This window comes from Pagrus major, chromosome 12 (genome assembly GCF_040436345.1).
Source record: "Pagrus major chromosome 12, Pma_NU_1.0".
Classification (NCBI taxonomy): domain Eukaryota; kingdom Metazoa; phylum Chordata; class Actinopteri; order Spariformes; family Sparidae; genus Pagrus; species Pagrus major.
The window spans coordinates 2914714-2939489 of NC_133226.1; the positions used below are offsets into that span (position 1 = coordinate 2914714).

The 24776-nt window shown below is 38.4% G+C and overlaps 1 protein-coding gene across 2 annotated transcripts in view; it reads right to left on the reverse strand.

Annotated features, from left to right (window-relative positions):
• The window catches only part of ythdc2 (YTH domain containing 2), a 48262-nt gene extending 23983 nt beyond the window's left edge, over positions 1-24279 (reverse strand). For both annotated transcript variants that reach the window (XM_073478472.1, XM_073478471.1), the window contains exons 1-12: positions 24209-24279; positions 23626-23683; positions 21488-21638; positions 17274-17364; positions 11689-11885; positions 7245-7447; positions 5937-6103; positions 5247-5349; positions 4908-5064; positions 3327-3434; positions 3072-3220; positions 432-567 (exon numbers count right to left, since the gene is read on the reverse strand). In XM_073478472.1, the coding sequence (XP_073334573.1) occupies positions 432-567; positions 3072-3220; positions 3327-3434; positions 4908-5064; positions 5247-5349; positions 5937-6103; positions 7245-7447; positions 11689-11885; positions 17274-17364; positions 21488-21632 (1456 nt within the window). In that variant the 5' untranslated portion in view covers positions 21633-21638; positions 23626-23683; positions 24209-24279. The remainder of the gene's footprint in view (positions 1-431; positions 568-3071; positions 3221-3326; positions 3435-4907; positions 5065-5246; positions 5350-5936; positions 6104-7244; positions 7448-11688; positions 11886-17273; positions 17365-21487; positions 21639-23625; positions 23684-24208) is intronic.
• Between the last annotated feature and the right edge of the window lie 497 nt (positions 24280-24776).

Sequence of the window (24776 nt, forward strand, 5' to 3'; positions counted from 1 at the left end):
CACATATTTGCCTATATACTTTTACTGGAGGATACTACTACATGGCACACATTAGCTTGTTGTCCCATTGTTGTCTTTCTTAATCCTCAAACTTTCTGGTTATTTCCAGGTTAAGTGACAATATTAGACATTTTTAATGAGAAGCATATGTAACTTATTTTACAAAAACTGTATAGTATATCATAAAATGGTAAAGTTTCTGGAAATTCAGTTGGAAAAACTGTTGACTGGTAAAAAAAACACAAAAAAACAGACAGGAATTTCTCATCCTGTGACTTATACAACTGACAAATAAAGGTAAATCATCATGACTGAAATTACTATTACCATTCAAGTAGTAGTGTACATATTTTCAAATTTATGTACAACCTCCAAAGAAAATATTAATAATTCCAAAAAGATGAATAAGAGAGAAGTCCTGAGAGCAATACCATTAACTCTTTCATAGAGGATGAGGTTGAAGAGCTGAGTGAAAGCATCCTGGTCTTCATTGAGGAAAATGTTGGAAATGCAGGAGTCCATTTCTTTCATCAGCCACTGCTCCAACTGTTCTGTGCCATTCTCATTCTGTCACACAAAATCACACACCGAGTCAACAGTCAGGTTTCAAATAACACACCTACACTCAATATAACTTGTCTGGATGAAGCCTCAAAAACCCCTTTCTGCCATCAGATTGGGAGGAGGTGGGGTTGCATCTTCCAATTTCCAGAGTTCATACAGACATTATAAAGTGAAATTTAATGCCTTTCTTTTACTTTTTCAAGCATTATTTTTCCCGTTTTAAAGACTTCATTCAAAGCAAATAATTATTTTTCAATTATATTGATTATATATGAATACACATATAGAGATCTGACAACCTTGAAGACAGTTTTTAGAGAACCACCTCATGCTGAAAAAAATTCAACTCATGTATGTGTGCGTGCGACCAAAAATCATATATGTAATTGCTTTTTAAAAAAAGAATAGATTTAAAACTGTATCAGAGGTTATTTATATTTTAAATCTAACAAAATGCCATTCCTAGAGTAGCAACAGTAATGTTTACAACAGCAAAGTCACAATATACACTCAATAATATCTCATTGGAATCAACATCACAATACAGAGTGAATGAAGAGCATAGACATAAATCAGTATCAGTCATCCCTCCTGTCCTCTATCCTCCTCCCTCTGCTGAGATGATTCACTGGGGTGGCCCAGGTGGCCCACTGGTGGTAAATGGAGGATAGTATAATATAAAGTATAAAATATGTCTGTTAAAATATTTTGTCTCAGCCAGCAACAGTTTACAAGAATTTGCATAATTTTAAGATATATGTCAAACTAATTTAAACAAACTCCATACAGACAGATTTTGTTTTGGCTCGTTGTAACAATATGCCAATCTGCACTGGCACAGAGCGGACAGAGCAGATTGAAATGACCCTGCTCTACATGTTTACATGTTTACGCTTGTTGAACAGGAGAACTTATAAAGTAAGTAAAGGCTTTTTACTTGCAGAGGTTTTGTTGTATTGTAATGAACGTTAGTTGGAGGGGCTCCTCTGCTCTCCTATACACAGACAGGGCTGGGAGACCAGAGGAGTCTGCGTCAGGGACGACAGCCCACAAAACGGATACAGATAAACAGCTACTGACGTCAGAGCTAACGGAGCTAACACGCCATTACGATCTATAATAATTTAGCTATAATTTAGTCCCAGGGCCTGTGTTTCAGTACTCAACCCTTCATTAACTGAACTTTCCACACACAACACAGTCCGTTTACAATTGCAAAGGAGTTCACAGTACAGTATTCACTGGAGGAAACAGCCAGCTGGAGTGAGAACAAGACAGAATAATTCTACATCGACTTTTAATTTTCAGGGGGCTACATGGGTATTACTGTTGCCTCTTGCCATTAGACAAGACTGCTGCTGCACAACTGGTCAAATTCACAAGGTGTCACAAGCTTTCTGCATACTTTAGAGTGACAAAACGTACCAGCGTACTTTGATGTCAAAAGGCGCAGGTTGGCAGATCTATATATATATATGTTATATTATATATATATAAACCTAAAATGCAATGGGGATTGAATAATTTGGATTGCAACTGTGCATATATATATATGTATATATATATATATATATATATATATATATACATATATATATATATATATACATATATATATATATAGGAGATTTAAATATTGGTCAAACTCAGGCATCACTTCATACTGTGTAATATCTTCCAACAGGGGTTTAATACCCTAAACAACTTACAGAAACTCACGATTTATGTATACACAACTTCTACAGATACCTCCAATTAAGACATCACTTCGACAATAATATTAAAACTATTGGAGAGACAGGGATGACTCTGATTAGGGTGTTCATTGATGCATGTAAAGGTAACAGAAACAGAAAACTTATCTCCGGGATTTATTCATCTTTACAACTGGAAAGTCTTTCTACAATGTATGTTTTAATATAAGAAGGAAACAGAAGCTAACATACAAATTACTGAAAATGACTGGTTAAATACAAGACACAGTCAACCACCTCAAGTTCAGGTATCTTTAAGGATTCACCTGGACAAATATCTTAAGGTTTTTCATAATCTTCAGAATAAAAAAAAACTCAAAGTAACAATAAACAATAAAATGTTTTGCTGGGAAACCTTGGGTCCTGGTGTGTGTTTTTTTGGAATTGTGGGACTTTGAGGGCATTAGAGCATCGATTCACCCTTTCAGACATTCAAATCAAATGACGCACAACAAATATAGTGCCCCACATTTTTGTCCTATATAGTAAATATGCAGTGATGTCAAACATAGCCAGGGCTTCATGCATTTTTCTTTTACATTTTAATGAAATCTAACAAAAGGCTTATCAAGCCTTAGGGAAAATGAGTAGTGGCGCTACATCAGCTCAAAATGGCCACATGCTTGATGACTGAGGTAATTAAACTGTCCCCTTTTAGCCACACTGACCAGCCAGTTAAGATGCTGAACACTGGACTTGATCAGACCCACTGGAGTGGTGCATAGAGAGTGGTGTGTGTGCTTGTTGGTTTACGGTTTTGTTGAAGGTGCCGTCTCCTCTTTCCAGGGAGTTGCTGTCCTGCTGGAAGCCTGTGGCAGACACTGTGGTCATCTGTTCCCCTTCTACACAACTATTCTCCACAGCCTTACACCACTCCGTCAAGCGTTTCTGCTTCTTCTCCTCTGAGACAGGATTATGTGATACACACAGAGGAAATTAAGACAACATACAGGAAGCTAGGATGCATTTCTGTGTGATTAAGTGAACTAATTAATAAAAGGTTCATACTTCTGTGTGTCTCCTCCTTGTATTTCCTCATGTCCTTATTGTTGAAGCCTGTCAGCTTCAGAATGTCCTCCAGAAAGAATTCCTTCACTTCAAACTGTCTTCCTTTGACTAAAAATATATATTTTTTAAAGTGTCATTAATTCATAATAATACACTAACAATAATAATAATCAACATCCCATTCCTTATACACAGATTTGTAGTGTTTCAGTTTATAATAACCATGTATTGATGTATTGATTCAGTGATCAACAGTTCAATATCATTGATGCAAAGTGAAAAACCTCTTTGAAAATCATCTTTAAGATATGCCTTTATCTTGGAAGTTCCCCTGGCAGATTGGTCACCTCCTTCCTTCATGGCAAGCAGCCAAAAAAAAGGCAATCAGGATATTTACTTTCCCCTCAGGAATAAATCAGCAGTGTAGAAATATTTTGGATTTTGGAGAAAAGACGGCTCATCAAACATATCACCTAGAAATCCACTAACTTGTTGCTCTAACTACGGCAATATTACTAGCTGTTCTGTTTCAACAACGTCAGGCTGAAAAACGTGCATACAGGCTAAATTTCAGCCACAGTGTTCTGCTGGGAGATGCAGAGATTCACACTGGCAATGAGCGAGAAAGTATGAATAATGCATGTTATTTGCTGCTATGAGTAGAGGGAAAGTCTGCTAGACGATTCATTTTTGAGCTGAATTTAATATTTGTGTTAAATGTTCTTGTTGCTAAGCCATGTTTTTTGTGTTAGTAGAGTCAATTTAAAGTAAACTTTACTGCACTTAATCAGTTACAGTGGTTTACAATTATTTATGTGCTGTATATTGCTTTAATGGCGAAAAGCAGAAAAACGAGTGGCAGCTTCTCATGACCGGTTGTGTCAAATAGGCAGATGATATCATCTCATGTTGATGTAGACCCATGAACTTTTCCCAGGTCACATCATGGATTTTCTTTCTTTTCTATTTTTTGTTTCTTGTGGAGGGTTCAACATTAGTGGCCAGATGAGGCAGGACTAATGAGGACCAACAACAGTTCTGTCTGTCTGTCTGTTTAGTTAAAGAAAATTGAGTTACATCTACTCCTTAAGAGCAGCCAGCAAGTCATAGAGGGTAACTACCTATATCGGTTAGCTGCATGTCATCAGTGTGGTGGTGAGAGATGCAAATTAACTGGCTAATGAGGTTGTCTAAAGGTAACATGTTAAAGTGAGAAAAGAATGAGACCATGGATTGAACCTTGCCGAATGTCACAGAGCACATGGGTGGTTGAGGACACAAAGTTGTCTATGACACCCCAAAACGTCCAGTTAAACACATACTGAATTTGTCCTATGGGGGAACTAGTAAAGGTACATCTTATCTCAGGACAATAGCCAATTGAGAGCAAAGCCTGAGATACCAACCAACTTATTTAGACATTTAGCCAGGATGGAGTGATCAATAGTATCAAAAGCAGAGGTTAAGTCAGGTAGGACTAGAATTTAATGTTTACCAATGTCAGCCGCATGAGGACGTCATTTGTCACTGTTAGTAGAGATTGGAATTTATTTAAAAAATGATGGACTTAGTAGGACTTACGATTGATCACAGGGCAGGAGCCAAAATACTTCAGGAACAGGTCTACATCCAGAGCAGCACTGGAGAGAATAAGTTTTAATGTTGGGATCTTCTGAAGCACATCCTGCATTTTAGTGAGCAGGAAATCAGTCAGACCATCACGCTCATGCACCTCGTCCTGTTAAAACACAGAAAGAACAACATAGGACAAAAGAACAAAACATAGCTTTTCAGCCTGCTGTTATGTTACTCTTCAAAAACAATCCAAGCTTTAAATATGTGTATTTCATAAGCTTCAAATATGTGTATTTCATAAGCAGGAATACAGAGTGGACGAGTTTCCTGATTTTTGATGCTCACCACAATGACATGTGTGACAGTTGTCAGGCTGGCATCTCCAGCCATCAGTGTTCTGAGGAACACTCCACTGGTGCAAAAGGTTAGCAGCGTCTTGGGGGAGACCCTAAGATTTCAACAGTTACAAGAGACATTTCCTTACTGAGCAAACTAACTGTTTTCCAGAAGTTCACAAATGTTAGACATGGAACATTTTTACATAAATGCTAATTGTGCAAATTGAAGTTAAATAGTTACTTTAGGTTTGGGAGAGGGGCCATGCCTCAATCTAACCTCACCTAAGAGGCCCTTTTACAGGTGTGAATCAGTAAGATTGATCTATCTGTAAATTTAATTGCTCTTTCTTTTTTATGTGAATGTTCCTCCCTGCTTCTTCAGATTCAAGAGAGCAGAGAGAAAGAACGAAGGAGAAATGAGTTATGACAGCAAACCAGCCTAAACTGACAAATCCAGAAGAAAACAGACAGACGGATACAATACTTTCTCCACCACTACGGTCTATAGGGATAATTTCCATCTGAACTTCAATTGCACAAATCAGAAATTTCTTAACTTCTATTTAATCAAAATTCTCTTTCGAAGCCATACACAAAGATTCAGAATGTGGAATACTGTGTCCAGATTTTCAAAGTAAATATGGAATAGTGTGCCCTACAAAAACACAAAGCATCTAGACACTCTGGTCTAATCTACCTGCTCTCTAGTCTGATGTGATAGCCGACAGTCTGGCCCACACTCTCTCCTCTCTCAGCTGCCACTCTCTCAGCCACAGCAATGGCAGCCAGACGTCTGGGCTGAGTGCAGAAGATTCTGCAGGGCTCATTATTCCTACTGCACTCATCCAGCAGGAACTGTGGGATCTGGACAACACACGACAATTAATTACCTTTACAGCCTTCATGCTGAGGCTCTGTATGGTATAGTTATACAATATCAGTCCCTCCAAAAATGCTATATTTTGTAAACACTGAAAGACATGCAAATCAAACAAATCTCTGCACACTTCCAAGATCTTGCGATTTTGTTTTAGTGTCAATAATACCATATTTCTATAAAAAATGGTCGAATCAGTGAAGTGATAATACTTGGTCATAAACCAAGGCATCCTAGTAGTCTAACATTAAAAAACTAAACAAGACTAAGAGAGACAAGACAAGCAGCAGAACTAAACACAAAGTACAGATTAGGCTGATGGGAATGTCACTGGTTTTGCAGGTATTTGGTCATAATAAAGTTTTTGAATTAAAGTTAGTTCTGCTACCTTCCTACTACAATGAAGTTCAGCGAAGATGTAAAGATGGCACGGGGCAGCTTAAAGGTAGGCCTCTCCTCTTTATAAAAGGGGGTACCTTTTTCAGAAAGTCTTAATTTGCTAACTGCAGAGTCAGAGAGATAGAACTTGTAAATCAAAAGGATGAAATATCATTATGACCAATAAACTCTATTATTTGAAAATACTGAATTCCACACCATGGTGTCTCATACACTCTGAAAGCAGTGATTTTTGATAACATTACATCAATTTGCTTTCAAAATTTCATATTAGAGACATCAATAATTTCCTCCAATTTCCTCCAATATGGTATTACGGGAGACAACTAAAACAGTTAAATAAACCTGAAACATGTCTATTCATTCTGTTTAAACCCAGTATGTTTGCACAGTCAAGTGACTTTTCTTCCATGCATCAGTGATTGTGTTGCGTGAGTTCTTCACACTTGAGTTTAAATTGGTATGTCTAATAGAGATTTATTTTCTATTGATCTGCAGTGTCCGTATCAATGGAATGGAATTCAACATTTACAACTGCAACAATGTGTATCTAAAGCTTTTCTCATGTCAGCAGATACACAAATTTCTTCCAGTGGTGCAAAATAAAACTTAAGAGCTTCAGCACTGTGGCTGGAAAACATCCTGGGAAGAGTTTAATCTCTCAGGTCTGTACAAATTTTCATCATAATCTGTGATCTGTTGGACCGTGTATCTGTCGGGCAGAACCACCTGTGTAGTTTTTCCAGAGCCAGTCTCTCCCACCACCAGCACCACCCTGTTCTCTCTGATGAGCTGGACAATCTCCCCCTGGCGTTCATGCACAGGCAGGGAGCATCGAAAGCTGTCCAGTTCTGATGGACTCCTCCTCCGAGGCGCCATGGGTATGCCGTTGTTTAAGCGCCCACTTGTCCTATTCCTGTCACAACTGTTGTCTGAGGAAAGAGGTGAAGGTTATTACCCGACCCTATACAACATATGAGTTAACTTGACATTCAGGTATTTTGTCCTACTTGCAAAGCAGAAGCCTAGTATGGTTACTTTCTGGTAAAATACATCAGGTATTCCAGCAACTTTCTTCTGTTCAAACAGTGTGTTATTTCCCTCGAAATCACAGTGACAGATATTGTGCGATGACTTTGACAACCAAAAAACAACCAATTGCAAAAATATAACCTTTCTATTATTGTTTTATAATGTAGCCCATAGAACAAAGAGTCAGGAACATTTTTTATAAGTGGGCAGTATAGAGGCGCACCAGATTGATTACGTCACCATTACATTAGTTTTGCCATTTTTACATCAGCACATGTGTATGTGTTGATCACACAGACAATTAAATCACTCCCCAACAAGAAAAGAAAAGATGAATGGATTAGGGCAAGCTCTATCCAAAGTCAAAAAAGCTGCATTTCAGTCAGGTGACAAGGAAGCTTGCAACACCGCTGGAGTGAAACTGATAACTGGTATCAAGTGGAGACATCAGCAAAGAGTGGAGCAAGAGCTGAACATTAACAACACCAAAGACATGGGGAAGAGTATCCATACCATTACAGGCTACAAAAGCAGGAACACACCCATCATGTGTGTGGCCATGCTGCCAGATGAGCTAAATATTTAATGCTTGCTTTGATCTCCTCAACAAGGACTCAGCTGTAAGTCTACTCTACATCCAGAGGACTGACCACTGTCAGTAACCACAGAGTGGATGTGAGAACAATCCTGCTTAGAGTGAACATGAGCAAAGCTTCTGGGCCTGATAACATCCCTTGCCGTGTAAACAGGTGCCAGTCAGCTAATTGATTTTATTACTGACATTTTAAACACATCAGTGTCACAGGAGAATGTCCAATGTACTGGTGTTGTCATTATATTGGAATTTTTAACTTCAATACAATACCTTTTCTTGACACAACATTGAAGGGATAAAAATTTTGATTTAATTCAAATCTAAATATAACAAGGCTTGTGTATTGTGTGAAGCACAGCAGCATATACAGTCGTGTTCAAAAGATTACATCCACTTGTGAAGAGCAGGCATGTCAGTCTTGAGTTCCAATGAGTTCTACAGCTCTCATTTTTCTGTGATGGAATGAACACACACTACTTTGTCACAAAAAACATTCATTAAGTTTGGTTCAATAATGAATTTATTATAGGTCTTCTGAAAATGTGACCAAATCTGCTGGATCAAAAATATACATACTTAACTGGAACGATCAATTAAGGTGATTATAGAAAGTTGCGTCAATCAAATGTTCTTTGTAGCGTGGCCTCTTCACTTCTTCTGACGGATTATGATTGATAACAGCTGCTGACTTTTCTGGGCCCATTTTAATAGGGCTTGTTTGATACAGCCATTAGATTCAGCCATGAACACTACAATGGGAAAGTCTAAGGAGCTCAGCATTATTGATTTGAACAAGTCAGGAAAGTCACTTGGAGCCATTTCAAAGCAGTTACAGGTCCCAAGATCAACTGTACAAACAACTGTTTGTAAGTACAAAGTGCATGTCACAGTTGTGTCACTGCCACGATCAGGAAGAAAACACAAACTATCACCTGCTGCTGAGAGAAAACTGGTCAGGATGGTCAAGAGTCAACCAAAAACCACCAAAAAGCAAGTCTGCGATGAATTAGAAGCTGCTGGAAGACAGGTGTCAGTGTCCACAGTCAAGTGTGTTTTACATCAACATGAGCTGAGAGGCTGGTAGTATTATGATATGGGGCTGTTTTGCTGCCAGTGGACCTATTGCTCTACAGAAAGTAAAGGCAATAATAAAGAAGGAGGATTATCTCCAAATTCTTCAGGAAAACCTAAAATCATCAGCAGAAGATTGGCTCTTGGGTGCAGTTGGGTGTTCCAACAGGACAATGATCCCAAACACACATCAAAAGTGGTAAAGGAACGGATCAATCAGGCTAGAATTGAGCTTTTGGAATGGCCTTCATAAAGTCCTGACTTGAACCCCATCAAGAACATGTGGACTGTGCTGAAGAAACAAGTCTGTGCCAGGACGGCAACAAATTTAGTTCTTCTAGTTAGTAACTTCACCAACTCTGTAGAGGAGGAGTGGTAACAAGTTCAGCCAGAGGCATGCCAGAAGTTTGTGGATGACTATCAAATATTAGAATTACTGTATGTATATTTTTTGATCCAGCAGATTTGGTCACATTTTCAGAAGACATATAATAAATTCATTACTGAACCAAACTTCATGAATGTTTTTGTGACAAAGTAGTTTGTGTTCCACTCATTCATCACAGAAAAATGAGAGCTGTAGAAATCATTGGAACTGAAGACTGCCATGAAATACAGGTGCATCTAAAAAAAATTGAATAGCATGGAAAAGTTCATTTTTTTCTGTAATTTAATTTAAAAAAGTGAAACTTTCATATATTCTAGATTCATTACACATAAAGTGAAATATTTCAAGCCTTTGCCAGTGCTTGACTGGCCAGCCAACTCGCAGACCCAACAATACAAACGTGCTGAAGGCTGCTATCAAAGTAACCTGGGCTTCCATAACACCTCAGCAGTGCCACAGGCTGATCGCCTCCATGCCGTGCTGTATTGATGCAGTAATTTGTGCAAAAGGAGCCCAGACCAAGTATTGAGTGATTTAATGAACATATAGCAACCCACATGAAGGCTGGTTGGGTCAACGACCCACAAGTGGCCCTAACGACTCTGAAACTCAGAGCTCACACATGTCCTTAACGACTCTGTAAGGACACTCCCACACAGAGTTTAAAAGCCTGCAGCTCCCCTCCAGTTAGTTAGAACTGAAGAAGCCTCTTGGATGAGAGGTGAAACGTCTTCAAGAAACTGAAACATGTCCAGTTGCTTATGATACAGCACTTAGAATGACCATGACCTGGATGAATAAGAACCTTCATCAACATAAATGAACATACTTTTCAGATGGTCGACATTTCTGTACTATAAATCTTTTTTGTGATTGGACTTATGTAATATATTATTTTAAGATACTGTTTTTTGATTTTCATGAGCTGTAAGCCATAATCATCAAAATTACAACACAAAAAGGCTTGAAATATCTCAATTTATGTGTAATTAATCTAGAATATATGAAAGCTTCACTTTTTGAATGAAATTACAGAAAGACATGAACTTTTACATGATATTCTAATTTTTGACACGTACCTGTACATCTTCTTTACAAGTGTATGTAAACTGTATGTTATTTTACCTCTGAAAATAGTCAAAGTCTTTTCCTATCAAATGAAACTCTATTGTTGCTGTTTAAGATTCCTCTGGCCCCGATAGCTCTGAGGGGGATTAGCTTCACTTTGAGAATTACAAATGACTGTTAGGCCAACAACAGAACAACAACTGGGCCATCATGTTTAATGCTTCAGTGATATTGAGATGGGAGCTTTCGCCAACCTTTGGAAATTCTTTACAGAGGTTGGCTTGTTCTTGATCACGGCTCTGAAGCATCGATTGTACATGGCTTGCCAAAATCCTTTGCCTTTCCTTGTTCATTTGCCTCAATTTTGAAGTATTTCCATACAGCACTCCTGATGTTTTCTATGTCAATCACAACCTGTCACAGAGGCTCTGTACGTGCCATCTTTAATGGGCCATAACCAGCCAGGAAATACCTCTATCAGGAGGGTTTCAGCCATAGTTTTTGGAAGCCCCATGGGGCCAAAATTGACTCAGCACATGGCCTAAGCAACAGGTTTTTTTTAAACTAAAATGTGATATACAAGTAGCAAACTCTGAGAAATAACTAAAGTGTGAGGCTGAAAGAGAGAGAAATAGAGGGAGCATGTGTGTGACAGTGAGCAGAACAGCCAACTTCATACAACACATAGCAGTACTGATGTAGCCTACAGTTTAGGCTTTTGGTTTGTGAATAAATACTACTACTCTTTAAGACCCCAGCCCTGTGTCTTGCTTGCCTGCTAATGAAAGTTTAGCCCTGGAGTGAAAAAAACTTCCACCCAGACTCACATTATCTAATAATCCATTTATATAGCTTTTGTTTTGTGTGTAACATAAGAGACTAAAACTTGCATTTAGTTGTGCAATCCTGTGATGTAAGATAATACGAGAATTAACCTTGTACCTTGTACATTGTCTTATCACAGTGAAAATGTGTAAATCACTGCACAGTCCTAGTTATACATGGACATTTACACTCACCAGGCTCTGGAGACACAGACATGCCACTCTTATTGTTAGGCTGTAGGTCTATGCGTTCCCTATTGCTGACGGGAAACCTCTGAAGAAGGATGCGGATGGAATATAATGAATTGTGGAAGAGAGTTAGGGGCATGGCAGGCCGGGGTTTTTCTGATCCATCCTTCTTCCTGAGGGTGAGGAAGCGAGCTGTTCCTTTCCTGAAAGGATAAAAGGAGAAATGTCTTTCATGCTCATAAACTGATTTTGGCTCGTGTTTATCGCAAGCCAAAAATGTTGCAGTAAATGGTCCAAAAGTCTTAGTGTGGTCTTACTATTATATTGATTTTGGTCCTCTAAAAAAAGCATTTTTTTAAAAACAACATATAATTACAGTAATAACAGGAAATTCATGTTGTTTTACAAAAGATAAAGTAAGACATATGGGGGAAAAAATGAAAAGAAAATTATGTAATCAATAAATTCATAAATAAAATGGAAAATGAAATGGGAAAACGAATTAAATAGATAAATTAAAATAAAGGTAAATACATAGTCGCAAATTAAAACAAGTATCAATTTATGTCAGACGTTAATTATTTAATGCCAAAATCTATTTTCACAAGTGTACAATTTCCATCCAGAATGGGAAGATGAATTTCTTTTTATCTTGGGGAAAGTGTGTATGTATGTTGTGTCGCCAAACATAAGCACTGTCTACAAAATGACACCAACCACCAAAGATTCAACAACACAACCCACCAAAGAGCAGAGAATGTTTTTAATTACTTCAAAAACTGGAATAGTCAGTGATCTGTATGTTGCAACCAACAGTGGTAATGACATCCAGCGGTTTAGACTGCACTTTACCTGCTCCATAAGACTAAGGAAGTTAACTGCAAAGAGATTTGAAAATTAATTACATTACTGCCCAGGTCTTGCTGATTGAAGAGTGATTTTGAAACTCTATCACCTGTGGTGCGTCTAGGGCTGTTTCATATCAGAAATCTCCAGCACTGGTTTGCTCTGGCTGTGACTGTGCTGAGACAGACAGTGCTGAATTTGTGATGGTATTCACAGAGTTATGAGGTTCGACCTTTGTGCAGTCAGCTCAGGGACATGACTGCTGATTCTGTATCTCATCTGGTGCTTAGCGCACTGTCTGAGGCAACCTCATCTGGAGCCTGCTGAGGTGCCGTTTGGTACCGTCCAGCTTTTGCTGGCATTGTTGCAGTCTATTGTGAGACCCTCAGGCGGGTGGTGCTCCGCTGCTGAACTGCTGTCGTCTTTTGATTTTTTGGCTGGGTTCGGACTGGTGTTGGCTCTTTCCCACCTGGCAGCATGATTCCACAGCCTGACAGCCTTTTTCTTAGGTTTTAACCAATAGCAAAACCTGTTAGAGGGCGGAGCACGTACAACATAAAAACATTTGTTACCTGGATGTAACTCCAGTTCTATGAGTGCTTTCATAGCCCTGTAACCACAAGCCCAGCTGAACGCAGTGTTGCTGAGGTTCAAAGCAACACATGCACTGGGGCTTCATGGGGGGGTAGACACAGCATGGGTTCTACCCCCCGTTTGGGAGGGTTAGGACTATTGGACGACCAGTAGCAAAGGCTATTGGAGGGCTACGCATATTAGAAATCGACCGATAGTGGATTTTTAAAGGCTGATATAATAACGATAGTTGGGAGAAGGAAAAGCTGATAGCCGATTAATCGGCGAATATTAAAAATATATATATTTAATTAAATGTATGTTTTGTTTGTAGGTACAACATAATATAATTATATATATATTTTCATATATTTATATTTATATATATAAGTTGCCAAAGACACTACCAGTTACCACATTACTGTTGTTTGGTCCTGTAACACTGCTTTGTGGGTCATTGCACTTTCATTTGATGAGTGAAGGATCTGTTTGGCTGTCAGACTGTGAACCCCATTTTCCTTTTCCATTCACGCAGACGCCAGCTCGCCTCTGCTGCAGCTCTCATGCTACATCCAGTGGTGGATCAGAGCTGCAGCGAAACTGTCCCCCCTCTCCGCATCTGAAACTTTCACACAGACGGCGATGTGGAGAATCAGCGCATGATTCCCGCACTGAAAGGGCAGTGTGAATGGGGCTAGAGACACCATTCACCCTATTACAAGACACTGTACCATCAAAATGATTTTGAAGCTGTTATTTTCAGGTAAAAAAAAAAAAAGTTACATAATATTGCTTGAACTTCCAGAAACACATAGCTCATATCTCCAAGACTGCCTTGTTTGTCTTTGAAATATATCTAAAGTGAGATGCTTTATATCAGTCAAATTCTGAAAAGCTGGTTCATGCATTTATTTACAGTAGACTACATTATTGTAATGCATTTTTTGCTGTACTGACAGAGCAGATGTTAAATAAACTGCAGCTTATTCAGACTGCTGCACCCAGAGTTTTAACTAAAACCAAAAGGTATAAACACATTACTCGACTTTTAACTTCTCTTCCCGGCTCCCAGCAAAACAAAACATTTATTTTAAAATACTCCTTATCGTTTTAAATTGATGCAACACCCAGCTCCTTCCCATGTCCTTGACATGCTCACTGAATACACACCGGACATATCCCTTAAATCATTCAATTAAGGTCTCCTCCTCATACCTAGAATTACAGTCTATTACTACAACCATGTGTTCTTTTAAACGCAGACAAAAAACATATCTTTATTTATTTTACTACAACAGTTAACAAATAGTTGCATGAACATGTCTGAACTTATAAACAACCCCCACCCACGAAAACATTCAGATAATACAACTTTGATTCCACAAGAAGAGTAAATAGATAAATAAACAAATATACAAATACTGTAAAATACTCATTAATAAAACATCAAATAACTAAAAAAAAAGAATAAAAATAACTCGTGTACGTATGTATATAAAGGCAAACACAATACCACTGTATACATATTTACACACATACACATTACACATACATACAAATACATATATACATAAATACATACCTACAGATATATACACACAATTACAAATAATTTATAATAATTTTATAAATTAGGGTACTGACATGTATTAAAACAAGCACGAGAGGGGAGATGAAAGGAGTTTATTCCAACATAAAGTTATCAGAGCCTGAAGCACCAATCTGACTAAGGAAAGGTTGCTCTCGCCCCCTGCACCAGACTGTGGAAGCCTTGAGCAGCTTTCAGCAGCAGACTCTGACACCCACTGTGTAAGAAGGAGCGATACCGCAGATCATTTATCCCCACAGCCATCAGACTGTTTAACTCAAGCACTACCTGATCACTTTTCCACTCACTTGTTTGTTTTTTGTAAATATCTTATTGTTATTGTTTTTTTTAAATATCTATTTATTTTCTATTTAACTTTCAGCATATTTTTCTGATTCTTTTTCCTGTACTGTTGCTGAGACTGAGATTTCAGTGAACTTTCCCCCAGAAAACAGCATCCCTCCCCACGAGTAAAAGAGTCAGACAGTGTCCTGTTTACTGATGGTGATTATGTAATTATGTAATTTAGAGCCGAAAACCCAACTTTGTCATTTTCCAGGATGCATGGTGGGCCAGGATCTCAATCACAACACTTTATAACTGCATTCATATGATTATAAACAGTCGGAGAATACATATTTAGATTAACAGGTGGACACCGGGGAAACACGTTGAAAAAAACACACAGATCTCAACGTCATGTCTGTTTTGGATCCACAGCGCCAGCGCGCTGTATGAATTGACACACTGGTGCTGCTAGCTGCTTGTTTCAGTGTGAACATACAGAGGCGGAGAAATGGCTAGGCAGGAAATGGCGAGGCAGAGAAATGGCGAGCCTTCGCTGCAGCAATAATGCGGAGTCTCTGTGTGAAAAGGGCTACTGTCTCTGGAGTATAGCTCTGTGTATGTGTGGATACTTTTTATTTCAAATAAATGAGAAAAGTTTTCTATCTACCAAAATAAAAAACGGCTTTGTGAAGAAAACTGGTATACACTGAAATTTGTAAAGAAATTTGGGTAATATGCTCATCTTTATGGCGTTAATTCTACCTGGCAGGGATAAAGGTAACAGATCCCAATGATCAATATCTTCCTTAAGGGAGGACAGGAGAAGGGGAAAATTTGCTGCGAAAAGGTCAGACCCAGACACCAATATATTATTTTTTTCCATACACAATGTTAAAGGTGTTGTATGGATAAACGGAGATTCTATTGCTGCCAAATGTATGGGTATCAATTCACTTTTTTGTGTATTTACTTTATAGCCAGACATTTTGCCAAATTCACACAAGAGATCGAGAACTACAGGAAGAGATGAGGAAGGTTCGGACAGATAGAGAAATAAAGCATCTGGTCAGAGATTACGATCGCATGATCACATTCCTGAACCAAAGGGAGAAGACAGTTATCTGTGTAAATAAAATCAATGGGAAAATATTTTATGAACAGCCGAGAAGAAGGAATACTTGCGAGCAGCGGGGTTAAGAGTACGCCAGACATCAACTATGCCATAGGTATCGACAAACATCTGAATCGAAAGGTCAGCTTTAGAAATTGGTAAAGTCTTATCAGAGCTACGGTCCAGACTAAGGGCCAACACAGTTCATATCTACGCCTATAATCAGATGATGTTCATTTAGGTCAGGTAATCGGGAGGACAGATTATGTTTAGATGTGCTTCCTGAAGGATAGCAATATCTGTCTTTAACTGATGTAGATGTGACAGGACTCGCTTATGTTTTACAGGATGGTTCATCCCTCCATCATTGCTTTGGTGGTGGTTGCAGGGTGCAATGTACACTGTCCAGTAAGGGAGCCTCATGGAGCTGGAAGGCTTCCTTTAGCAGCAGAGAGACTGTGCACCTCTGGTACACCTACTATACGGATATTATTACATCTAGATCTTCCCTCCAGGTCCTCGCACTTATCCTCTAATGTGGCCACCTGGGCTGAAAGTAGTTGCACTGTGCGCTGTAGAGCCATGACGTCATCGGAGCATCCACAAAGTCCCTCCATTGTGTTTCCCATCACTGCCACCTCGTTTTTTTAAAGTTTAAAAAAAAAAAAGTTTTGGCAGCTTCAGTATCTCCACTTTGATTTCACTTTCAAGCACAAACATGACCTCACCCTTGATAATAGTCACAATTTCAGACGGGCCTGCCGCCACAGGAGATGCTGGAGCGAGGTCACCTGTGTCATGGCGAGATCCTGGAGGTAGACGGCGTGCTGGCCTTTGCAAGCCCGGTTATTGTCATGTTGGCATTACGACCTTTGGTGCTTCTTCCAGCCATGGTTTGTTTTTCCGTTTGGTTATTGAGTAAGTTGGATGAAAATCTATGAATATATTTTCAGAATATCAAGCCAAATAACACTTAAATGACTAAGTTCTGAAGTGCAAGTGCAACCCCCCCATTCTATGTTTTTATTTTATGTTTTTATTGTATTGTATTGTACTGTGTTGTATTGTATTGTACGCGATTTTGTCATGTATGGTGTTTACTTTTATTTCTAAGCGCATTGAGTCTATGCTTGTTGTATGAAATGTGCTATATAAATAAACCTAGGTCTTGGCAGAGGAACTTACCCTTTGCTCTTCGAAATGTAACCGAGGGACTGGGCCATCCGATGAATGAAAGCCCTCTCAGTACTGGACAAGGAGGAGGGAAATTCCATCTCTGTTCAGTCAGGGAGAGGAAAATGAAAAAATAAGGACCATCATACCTTTCTGCTCACACTGGCACAAATTAGTGATGGGAATTATGACTTTAAATGACACCTTTTTTGCTTGGGGGGTTACTAGTTTTGTCTGCAAAAAAATCACTAAGATAATGATAGGCTATGATTTGGATCAGGTTCAAACTTTCATATCCTGTTGCATTAATTCTCATGATTCACATGATTTCATTCACACATTTTGTGATTCTTAAGTTATTTTTTGTATTGGTTTATTTTCTATAAATAATTTAATTTGCAACCAAAGTATAGGCTAGATAAGAAATGGGATTAAAAGCATGTTCACCCTTAAAATAATCAAGTCAATGAATAAATATGTAACAAACAAAATATGGACTAATGATTCTTAATCATAAAAGGTTTTTAAAAAAAACAAAAGCAATTTACAGATGGTAAAATGTACAAAAAGCCTTATTCTCCTTTGTAATAATTCACTACATGTTCACAATTGTGTAGGCAAACTAAATATGCAATAATTAAGATCAGTGTATATACTGGAATAGTAGCATTAGAGGCCACCAAATTTGGGCTTTTATGGCCAAAATGATTCTCAGAGGGGAGGCATACTCCAGGACCCCCCTAGCTGGCTAATCCACATTCTTTTGGAAAGCAGGCTGATAATTTATCGGGACGATATAGACATTGCATCTCTAATTGCTGCTTTTCCTTTCTCAGGTATTCCTACTTTAACTCTAGCTCACTATATTTTTTCTATATTCATTCTATATTTTTTGGTATTCCCTGTTCTCACTCCATCGCTCCTCTACTGATTACTTCTGCCTGTCAGGACTTCCTAAAATAAATAAAGTAAAAGTCAGATTTAAATGAATTTACTCTGAAATTGTTTGATTAATTTGGGGAATTTTGATAACATGACAATGAAATGGTGCAACTTAATTTATTAAAGGGTAACTTCGCCAATTTTCAACCTTAATCTCTATCTAATGGAATTTAGTGCATGCTGAGGGACACACCAGTGAGCCCCTCAATGTTCTCTGTGTCGCTGGGGGGCGCCGTAAAATCTGGCTTACTTCCGAGAACCAGTGACATCACTGGTTCTCGGAAGAACAATTCAGTTTGGATTTCTAGTCTCCATCCTGGGTATCCAGCGGGCGTGATAGACAAAACAATACATACATGGGGCGTGTCAGCTGGCACTCAAACCCAAAACTTCTTTCTTGTCTCACTTGTATGCACATTAGCCATGTGTTCAACAGCGAAAGCCTCATTTTAACATGAGGGCAGAGGAGGTCATAGAGGGGGAGACTTTTTACAGGGTTTTGGCTGACTCTGATACTCAGGCAGGATACTTATTCAAGTAAGAGTAAACAACTGAAGAAATCCAGCAAAGAGAGGCCAAGCTGCAGCTGAAATAGCATGAGAGGACATGGTCAACAGCGACTATCGAGAGCGACTGGTGGTGTGTTTGCTCACATTGCCCTCCGATGCCAACAGAAACAGATTATTTCTGGTGCTGCTGCGTGGACAGTTTTTGTTGGATACTGTCGCCGACAACCAGGCTTAAGCATATGCTTACATGAAAGTTCACTTGTGGTTTGCGTAGAGGTGTGCCAGGGACCTTCTTCAGGATCCTAAAATGAAACTGAGCAAAATCTCTGAGCACTAACAGAATAATTCGCCTCAGCTTCATAGGGACTTTGAAACCACCAAATAACTTGCTTTAACAAATTTTGTTTGTTTATACAATTCAGATTTTTTAAAATATAATTTCTATGAGGCACTGGAAATGTCTTCTCAGCAGACATACCACAGGCAATAAACCTGGCATATAATATTTCTCATACTCGCAGCTGTATAGTGACGTTAGCGAGCTACATGTTGATTCCCGTTCTTTTGATTGCTATTCTAAATCATTATTAATACCATTATTAAGATAATACACACAGTGGTCAGGTGGTGATCCGACATTCATGCACATTTCTCCTTGTTTCATTTAGCGTTGCTTGAAATATGACCTGAAGTGACAGGCTGTGACGACTGCGGGTCATCGATCCACTCAGCCATCTTCCATATTATTGTTTTTGTTGCATTTATTCAAAGTTTTACAACATCGCTTCACAGTTTTTATTGTGAACAATGTTATGAATTCATATTTTTCTCACAGGACTAAGATCTAAAGGATACTAAATAAGCTGTGTATTATACAACACTAGTATTGTAACAGTGAAAACTACGATGTTCTTGTCACATTCTTTCTCTTCTTCCTCTTTATTGGCAATGACATAGTAACTTATTTCAGATGCGTTTTTATACACAGCCCGTTTGAAACGCCCACCTTCACGTGCTGGGCAGGGTTATGAAGTATTAGGGGGGGGGGCTTCAGGAGGTTGCATGCAATGCATCCTGGTACATGTAGGCAGGCTGTGCAAGCAGGAAAACTCTAATAACCCAACTTTCTCCTTTAAGACACCACGCACTGGGGATTTTATTGTCTCAATTAACTGCATTTACCATCAACACTGATTGGGATATCCACATAAAACATGGCAAATTTCTCCTTTAATGGTTTTGGTCATTGGGCATAAATAGGCCTCTGTGGAAGAGAAAAAAGGGAAATGATGTATTTTATGAATAAAGCTTAATGAAACATTACAAGCTATATTACCATTTTTTGTGACCATAAATTATATTCAAGCCCCCATTGGTTAGGATGTTTTTGTCATCACCTTGATGACATCTTACACTGGTGCGAAAATATACTTTTTACATAACAAGCATGAGTTTTATACAGGAGTCATCTTATTTTCCCTTTGTCGCAAGCTGCTGCTGGACTCTTGGACTCTCTCTTTTGACGTCAGACATACTGAAAAACACCTGAGACACCGATACAAAAAAACTTGCCAAATGCCACCGGTAAAAGTTGAAGAGAAGAAGAAAAACGAGGAGCAGAACGGGGCTGCTGCAGCTAATACTAGAATGGTTTAAGCTGTCACTGGCAGCTACTAGGACACCCAACATCCAAAAAGAAAAATCTGTATTCAGATTCTGGTTAGGCAGTTACGGATGTTGTTGTGTTGTTTTTTGTGAGTTTTTAAGAGGTCGGTCAGAGGAGTTGTTGGAGTTGTGTTCACGGGAGCGGTGTTAATTTTGGCAGCTATTTTAGATTAAGTCATAGTCTTAGTCTTTAAACAAAAATGCTTATTAGGTTTGTTCACATTTTAGTCATTTTTATCCTTCATAGTTATAGTCTAGTTTTAGTCGACCACAACTCAAAACATTTTAGTCCAGTTTTAGTCAAAGAAAAGTCATTACATGTTAGTCAACTTTTAGTCATTGCTTTCAGTCATGAAAATAGAGATTGGCTGGATGCTGAGCGTATGTTATTACTGCAGTGTGTTTTGACAGGTAAGGCACATGAGGCGTATGCTGTGCTCAGTGTGGCTAAAATCAGAGTGTATGTAACAGTTAAAGCTGCCGTGTTGAAAGCTTATGAGTTGATGTCTGAGGTATATCAACATCTTGGGAGAAATCTGGTAAACAGCCACATATGGAGTTTGCCAGGGAGTTAGTCAAGCATTTCATCGTGGGTGTAATTCGCTGGGTGTTCATAATTGAGAAGCTTTGTGCAATTTGATTGCCTTGAAGCAGTTTAAATACTCTGTACCCTCCCACATTGCTACCTATGTAAATGAACATAAAGTGAGTAAAGTCTGTAGATATTAACTCAGGTCAATGGTTTTTTACACATTTACAAAAACAGAGACCCTAATTCTTTTATATTGCTTATGGTTACTATTTTTAACTGTAGGGAGATGACGACAGATCTTATAACTTATCTCTGCAAAAAATAAATTCATAAAAATATTGTTGAAATTTTTTATACCTCTTTTCATGTCATGTCTTTATTGTTGCATCAAATTATTAGGAGCAGTATTAATAAGAGCATTTGTTAAGTATTGGTATCGATACGCAGTATCAGTATCGACATCAGCATTGTTTGAATTGTAACGATCCCCATCCATACATGTAACATAATAACTAACTTTACAAAGACAACCAAACTGAAGTGTTCTGCTTTCAATTTCTGATATAAAACATTGTTACCTTTTTGGTCACTGTATCGGAACCTCTCCAGAGAGAGGTTCACTGCTATCTTGACTTCTTCATCAAGGCCGGTGGAGCTGGAACAACGCCGTGGTGTGTTCTGGCTCTTGGCTTGTTTACGTGAAGCTTTGCCGGGATTTGACATGATGCACTGTAAAAAATAGAGTCAAAAATCAGTATGTCTCAACACAGGGACAGCAAGAATTGCAGACAAAACACACATACAGGTGAACATTTCCTCTAAGTAAATTGTTGGAAACTATTAAAACGTCTAAGCAACCAAACAGCTGAACCTTTTTTTTCTTCTTTGCTAGTCCATATCTCAATAACTGTTGAGCTAGGTAATATATTGATTTTATATCTAAAGATAAACTTTTCTCGTGAGCACGAGAAAGTATCTTGTGCTCACAAGATACTTTCTTGTGAGCACAAGAAAGTATCAGAAAGTTGTTATATGAATAGAGTAATAAAAAAAAAATACTTAGATTAATCAAAAAAATAATCGATAGATTTATCGATAAAAAAATAATCATTAGGTGCAGCCCTAATTAGGAGAAAGGATGGGCCAGGGCTAGCTGGATAGCATGTTAACTTCAGTAGACATCTCTGCAACACAGTACATAGACGTGTTTGACATAACTTCAACCCTGTTGTTTCTTCGCACTCTGTTGATAATGTTAGTACTTTTTTTAAGCTTTAAACTAAAATACTGGCCATATCTTAAATATTGCCCCTTAATGTACCCAGAAAACAAGAGAGGTCAACTAATGAGAGCATTGGGAACACTTGGAAATCACATACACGCACACTTTAATTGTGTGTCAAGTGACTTACTTCGAGAGCGGACAGTTAAGGGTATGTGTGAAAATCTTTTTTTGTCTTGTATATGTATTTTTAGGCATTTTGTGCCTTTATTATACAGAAAGGCTAGGAATTGAGGGTAGTAAGAATGATGGGTAATGACATGCAACAAAGGTACCTTGCAGGATCGCACCAGATATATTATGGCCCTTAGTCAGCAACTTAACTCCCAGGTTAGCAGGGTGCCCCTTCACTCTCCTAATATATATTGTAATTACCGCTTATCCAAGAAGCTGACTCCATAAAAAGCTGTTTAACATTGATAAGTAATGAATCAGAAAAAAAGAAATGATTTCTTGCCTAACCTTTGTGACAGTATATTTAATTGATGAAGGTACAATGACAATATATGTAATGTTTTACCTCATCAATTGATTTTTGCAAATATATGCTTATTGAGAATTTGATGCAAGCATCACGTTTCAAACAAGTGAGGACAGGAGCAAGAAAAGACTAGGAACAGAACAGTCTAGCAGTTACAACCAATGTTCCTCAACACACAATACCAAGGAATTTAGGGATTCAACCATCTAGAATCAATGACATTATCAAAAGATTCACAGAATCTCGAGAAATCTCTGCATTTAAGGGGCAAGGCCAATTGTACATAAAAAAAATACAGTAAAAAAATCTGTTCTGCTCATTGATCAACAACATTGCCCAGGTCAGCCTGATACACCCAGATGTATTAAAAGGATAGCTCTCATAGTACCAACTGTATAGTAAGTTCAGCAAAATTGCTGAAGGTCGACAAATTTATATTGATTCAAAGCATATTGTCATATTAAGTTTGGCTTCTTTTATAGAAGGTTAACACCACCTAATTTACACCTAGTGGTCCATTTAAAAATTGTGAGGAGTGCTCAGTACTACTCAGTTTGTTAGCTTCAAGGCTTCTTGCACAGTGCCACCATAAACATATTCTGTTACTGTCACCGCAAACTGTTTAACTCAATACATGTTGATCATGTGAAAGGACTCCCAATCGGTGCCACCGGGACTCACTTTAGCTCCCCCTGCCTACTTACTTACTTCAATGACATAGAGGCTATGAGGGAAATAAGACCTCTGGGCAAGTGTGGTAATTAGCCATGTGGACATTTCACAGTAACATTTTGGCCCCGCCCCATGCTACAGCACAACATAGTGAGGAGATAGATTTACTTTCAGATATATGTCACTTGTTATGACAACATTGTGCTAGATGTTTTATTACTACGCGTTTCTGCTAAAGAATATACAAAGAATCATATGTGATTTCTGTTATTCTTACTTACTGTATGGATTTATGTCTAGACTGAAACTGGAGAGGGTCCGAGAACAGCTGCACGGCAGCTGTGTGAAACAGAGAGGAAGAGATCGTTAAGGATTTACAATAACGTGACAGGTAAACGTTATTGTGATGCATGTGTGAATGAATGTCAGTGTTTTGTATTTTCGGTCTCCGGCAGAGCTGTAGGCTTGGACTTTACAGTAAAAAAGATAACTCAGGCTTTACTTAATTTCTCTGCTACTTCTGAGATTGAGGTAATAGATACACTGAACTGGTAAATCGAGCCGCTAGCCAGTCATACTGACAGCGGAAGCATTGCTGTGATGTGATGTTAGCGGAGTTTGCTTTCAATAAGTCTCTCCACAAGTGGCTGGTGTGTTTCATTTCGCCGGTATCGAAACACACTAGACTTAGCTCATTTAGCTTAACGGGTCAGAGACATCTCATGACAGTAAATTGTAGCTAGCTAACGTTACCTGTCCAACCTTGTCTTGACACTAACTCACGTAAATACTGTCCATTTATTGGTGAAGAGCTTCGTTATTGTTCGTTATTATGTTTTATTATAAACAGCACCCAGTACTTACTTCAGTACTTTATTGAAATGTTGCGCGTCTTCCGTTCCGCCGGCAGTGTTGCCGCCAATAACGGAAGTAACGATAACTTCCGGTCTGACTCCTTCAAGCTACCGAGAGCCAAATGGGTCAAAATTAGTGTAGGCTCGTTTGCGATGAGCGCATCGTCTTGAAAACCGGCGACATCAAGCGTACAGGAAGCCACAGACACATTTTACGTCCTGTTAGATCTGATTCTGATTCATCAAAATGTTGGCAGCCCCATATATCAGTTTGTATTATTTCAATTAAATCCTTCCGATGTTAATATATATATTTATAATAGCAATGTCTTTTGGTATGTATTACCATCAGCCACACAAAATGTATTCAGTTAACAGAATAAACCTTAAAAATCAGAGAGACAAGATTAAAATCTCTCCAATTCAACAAAAATGAAAAGTTTCTATAAAACATCAAATTGCTGAGTCAACAACTCAGCTGTCAGCTGACTTTGTATTCTGATGTAAACATTTTTAATCTCATTATCATATTCAAAATGGTAATGTATGTTTATAGTTTTGTGGAATTGTCGTGGCTA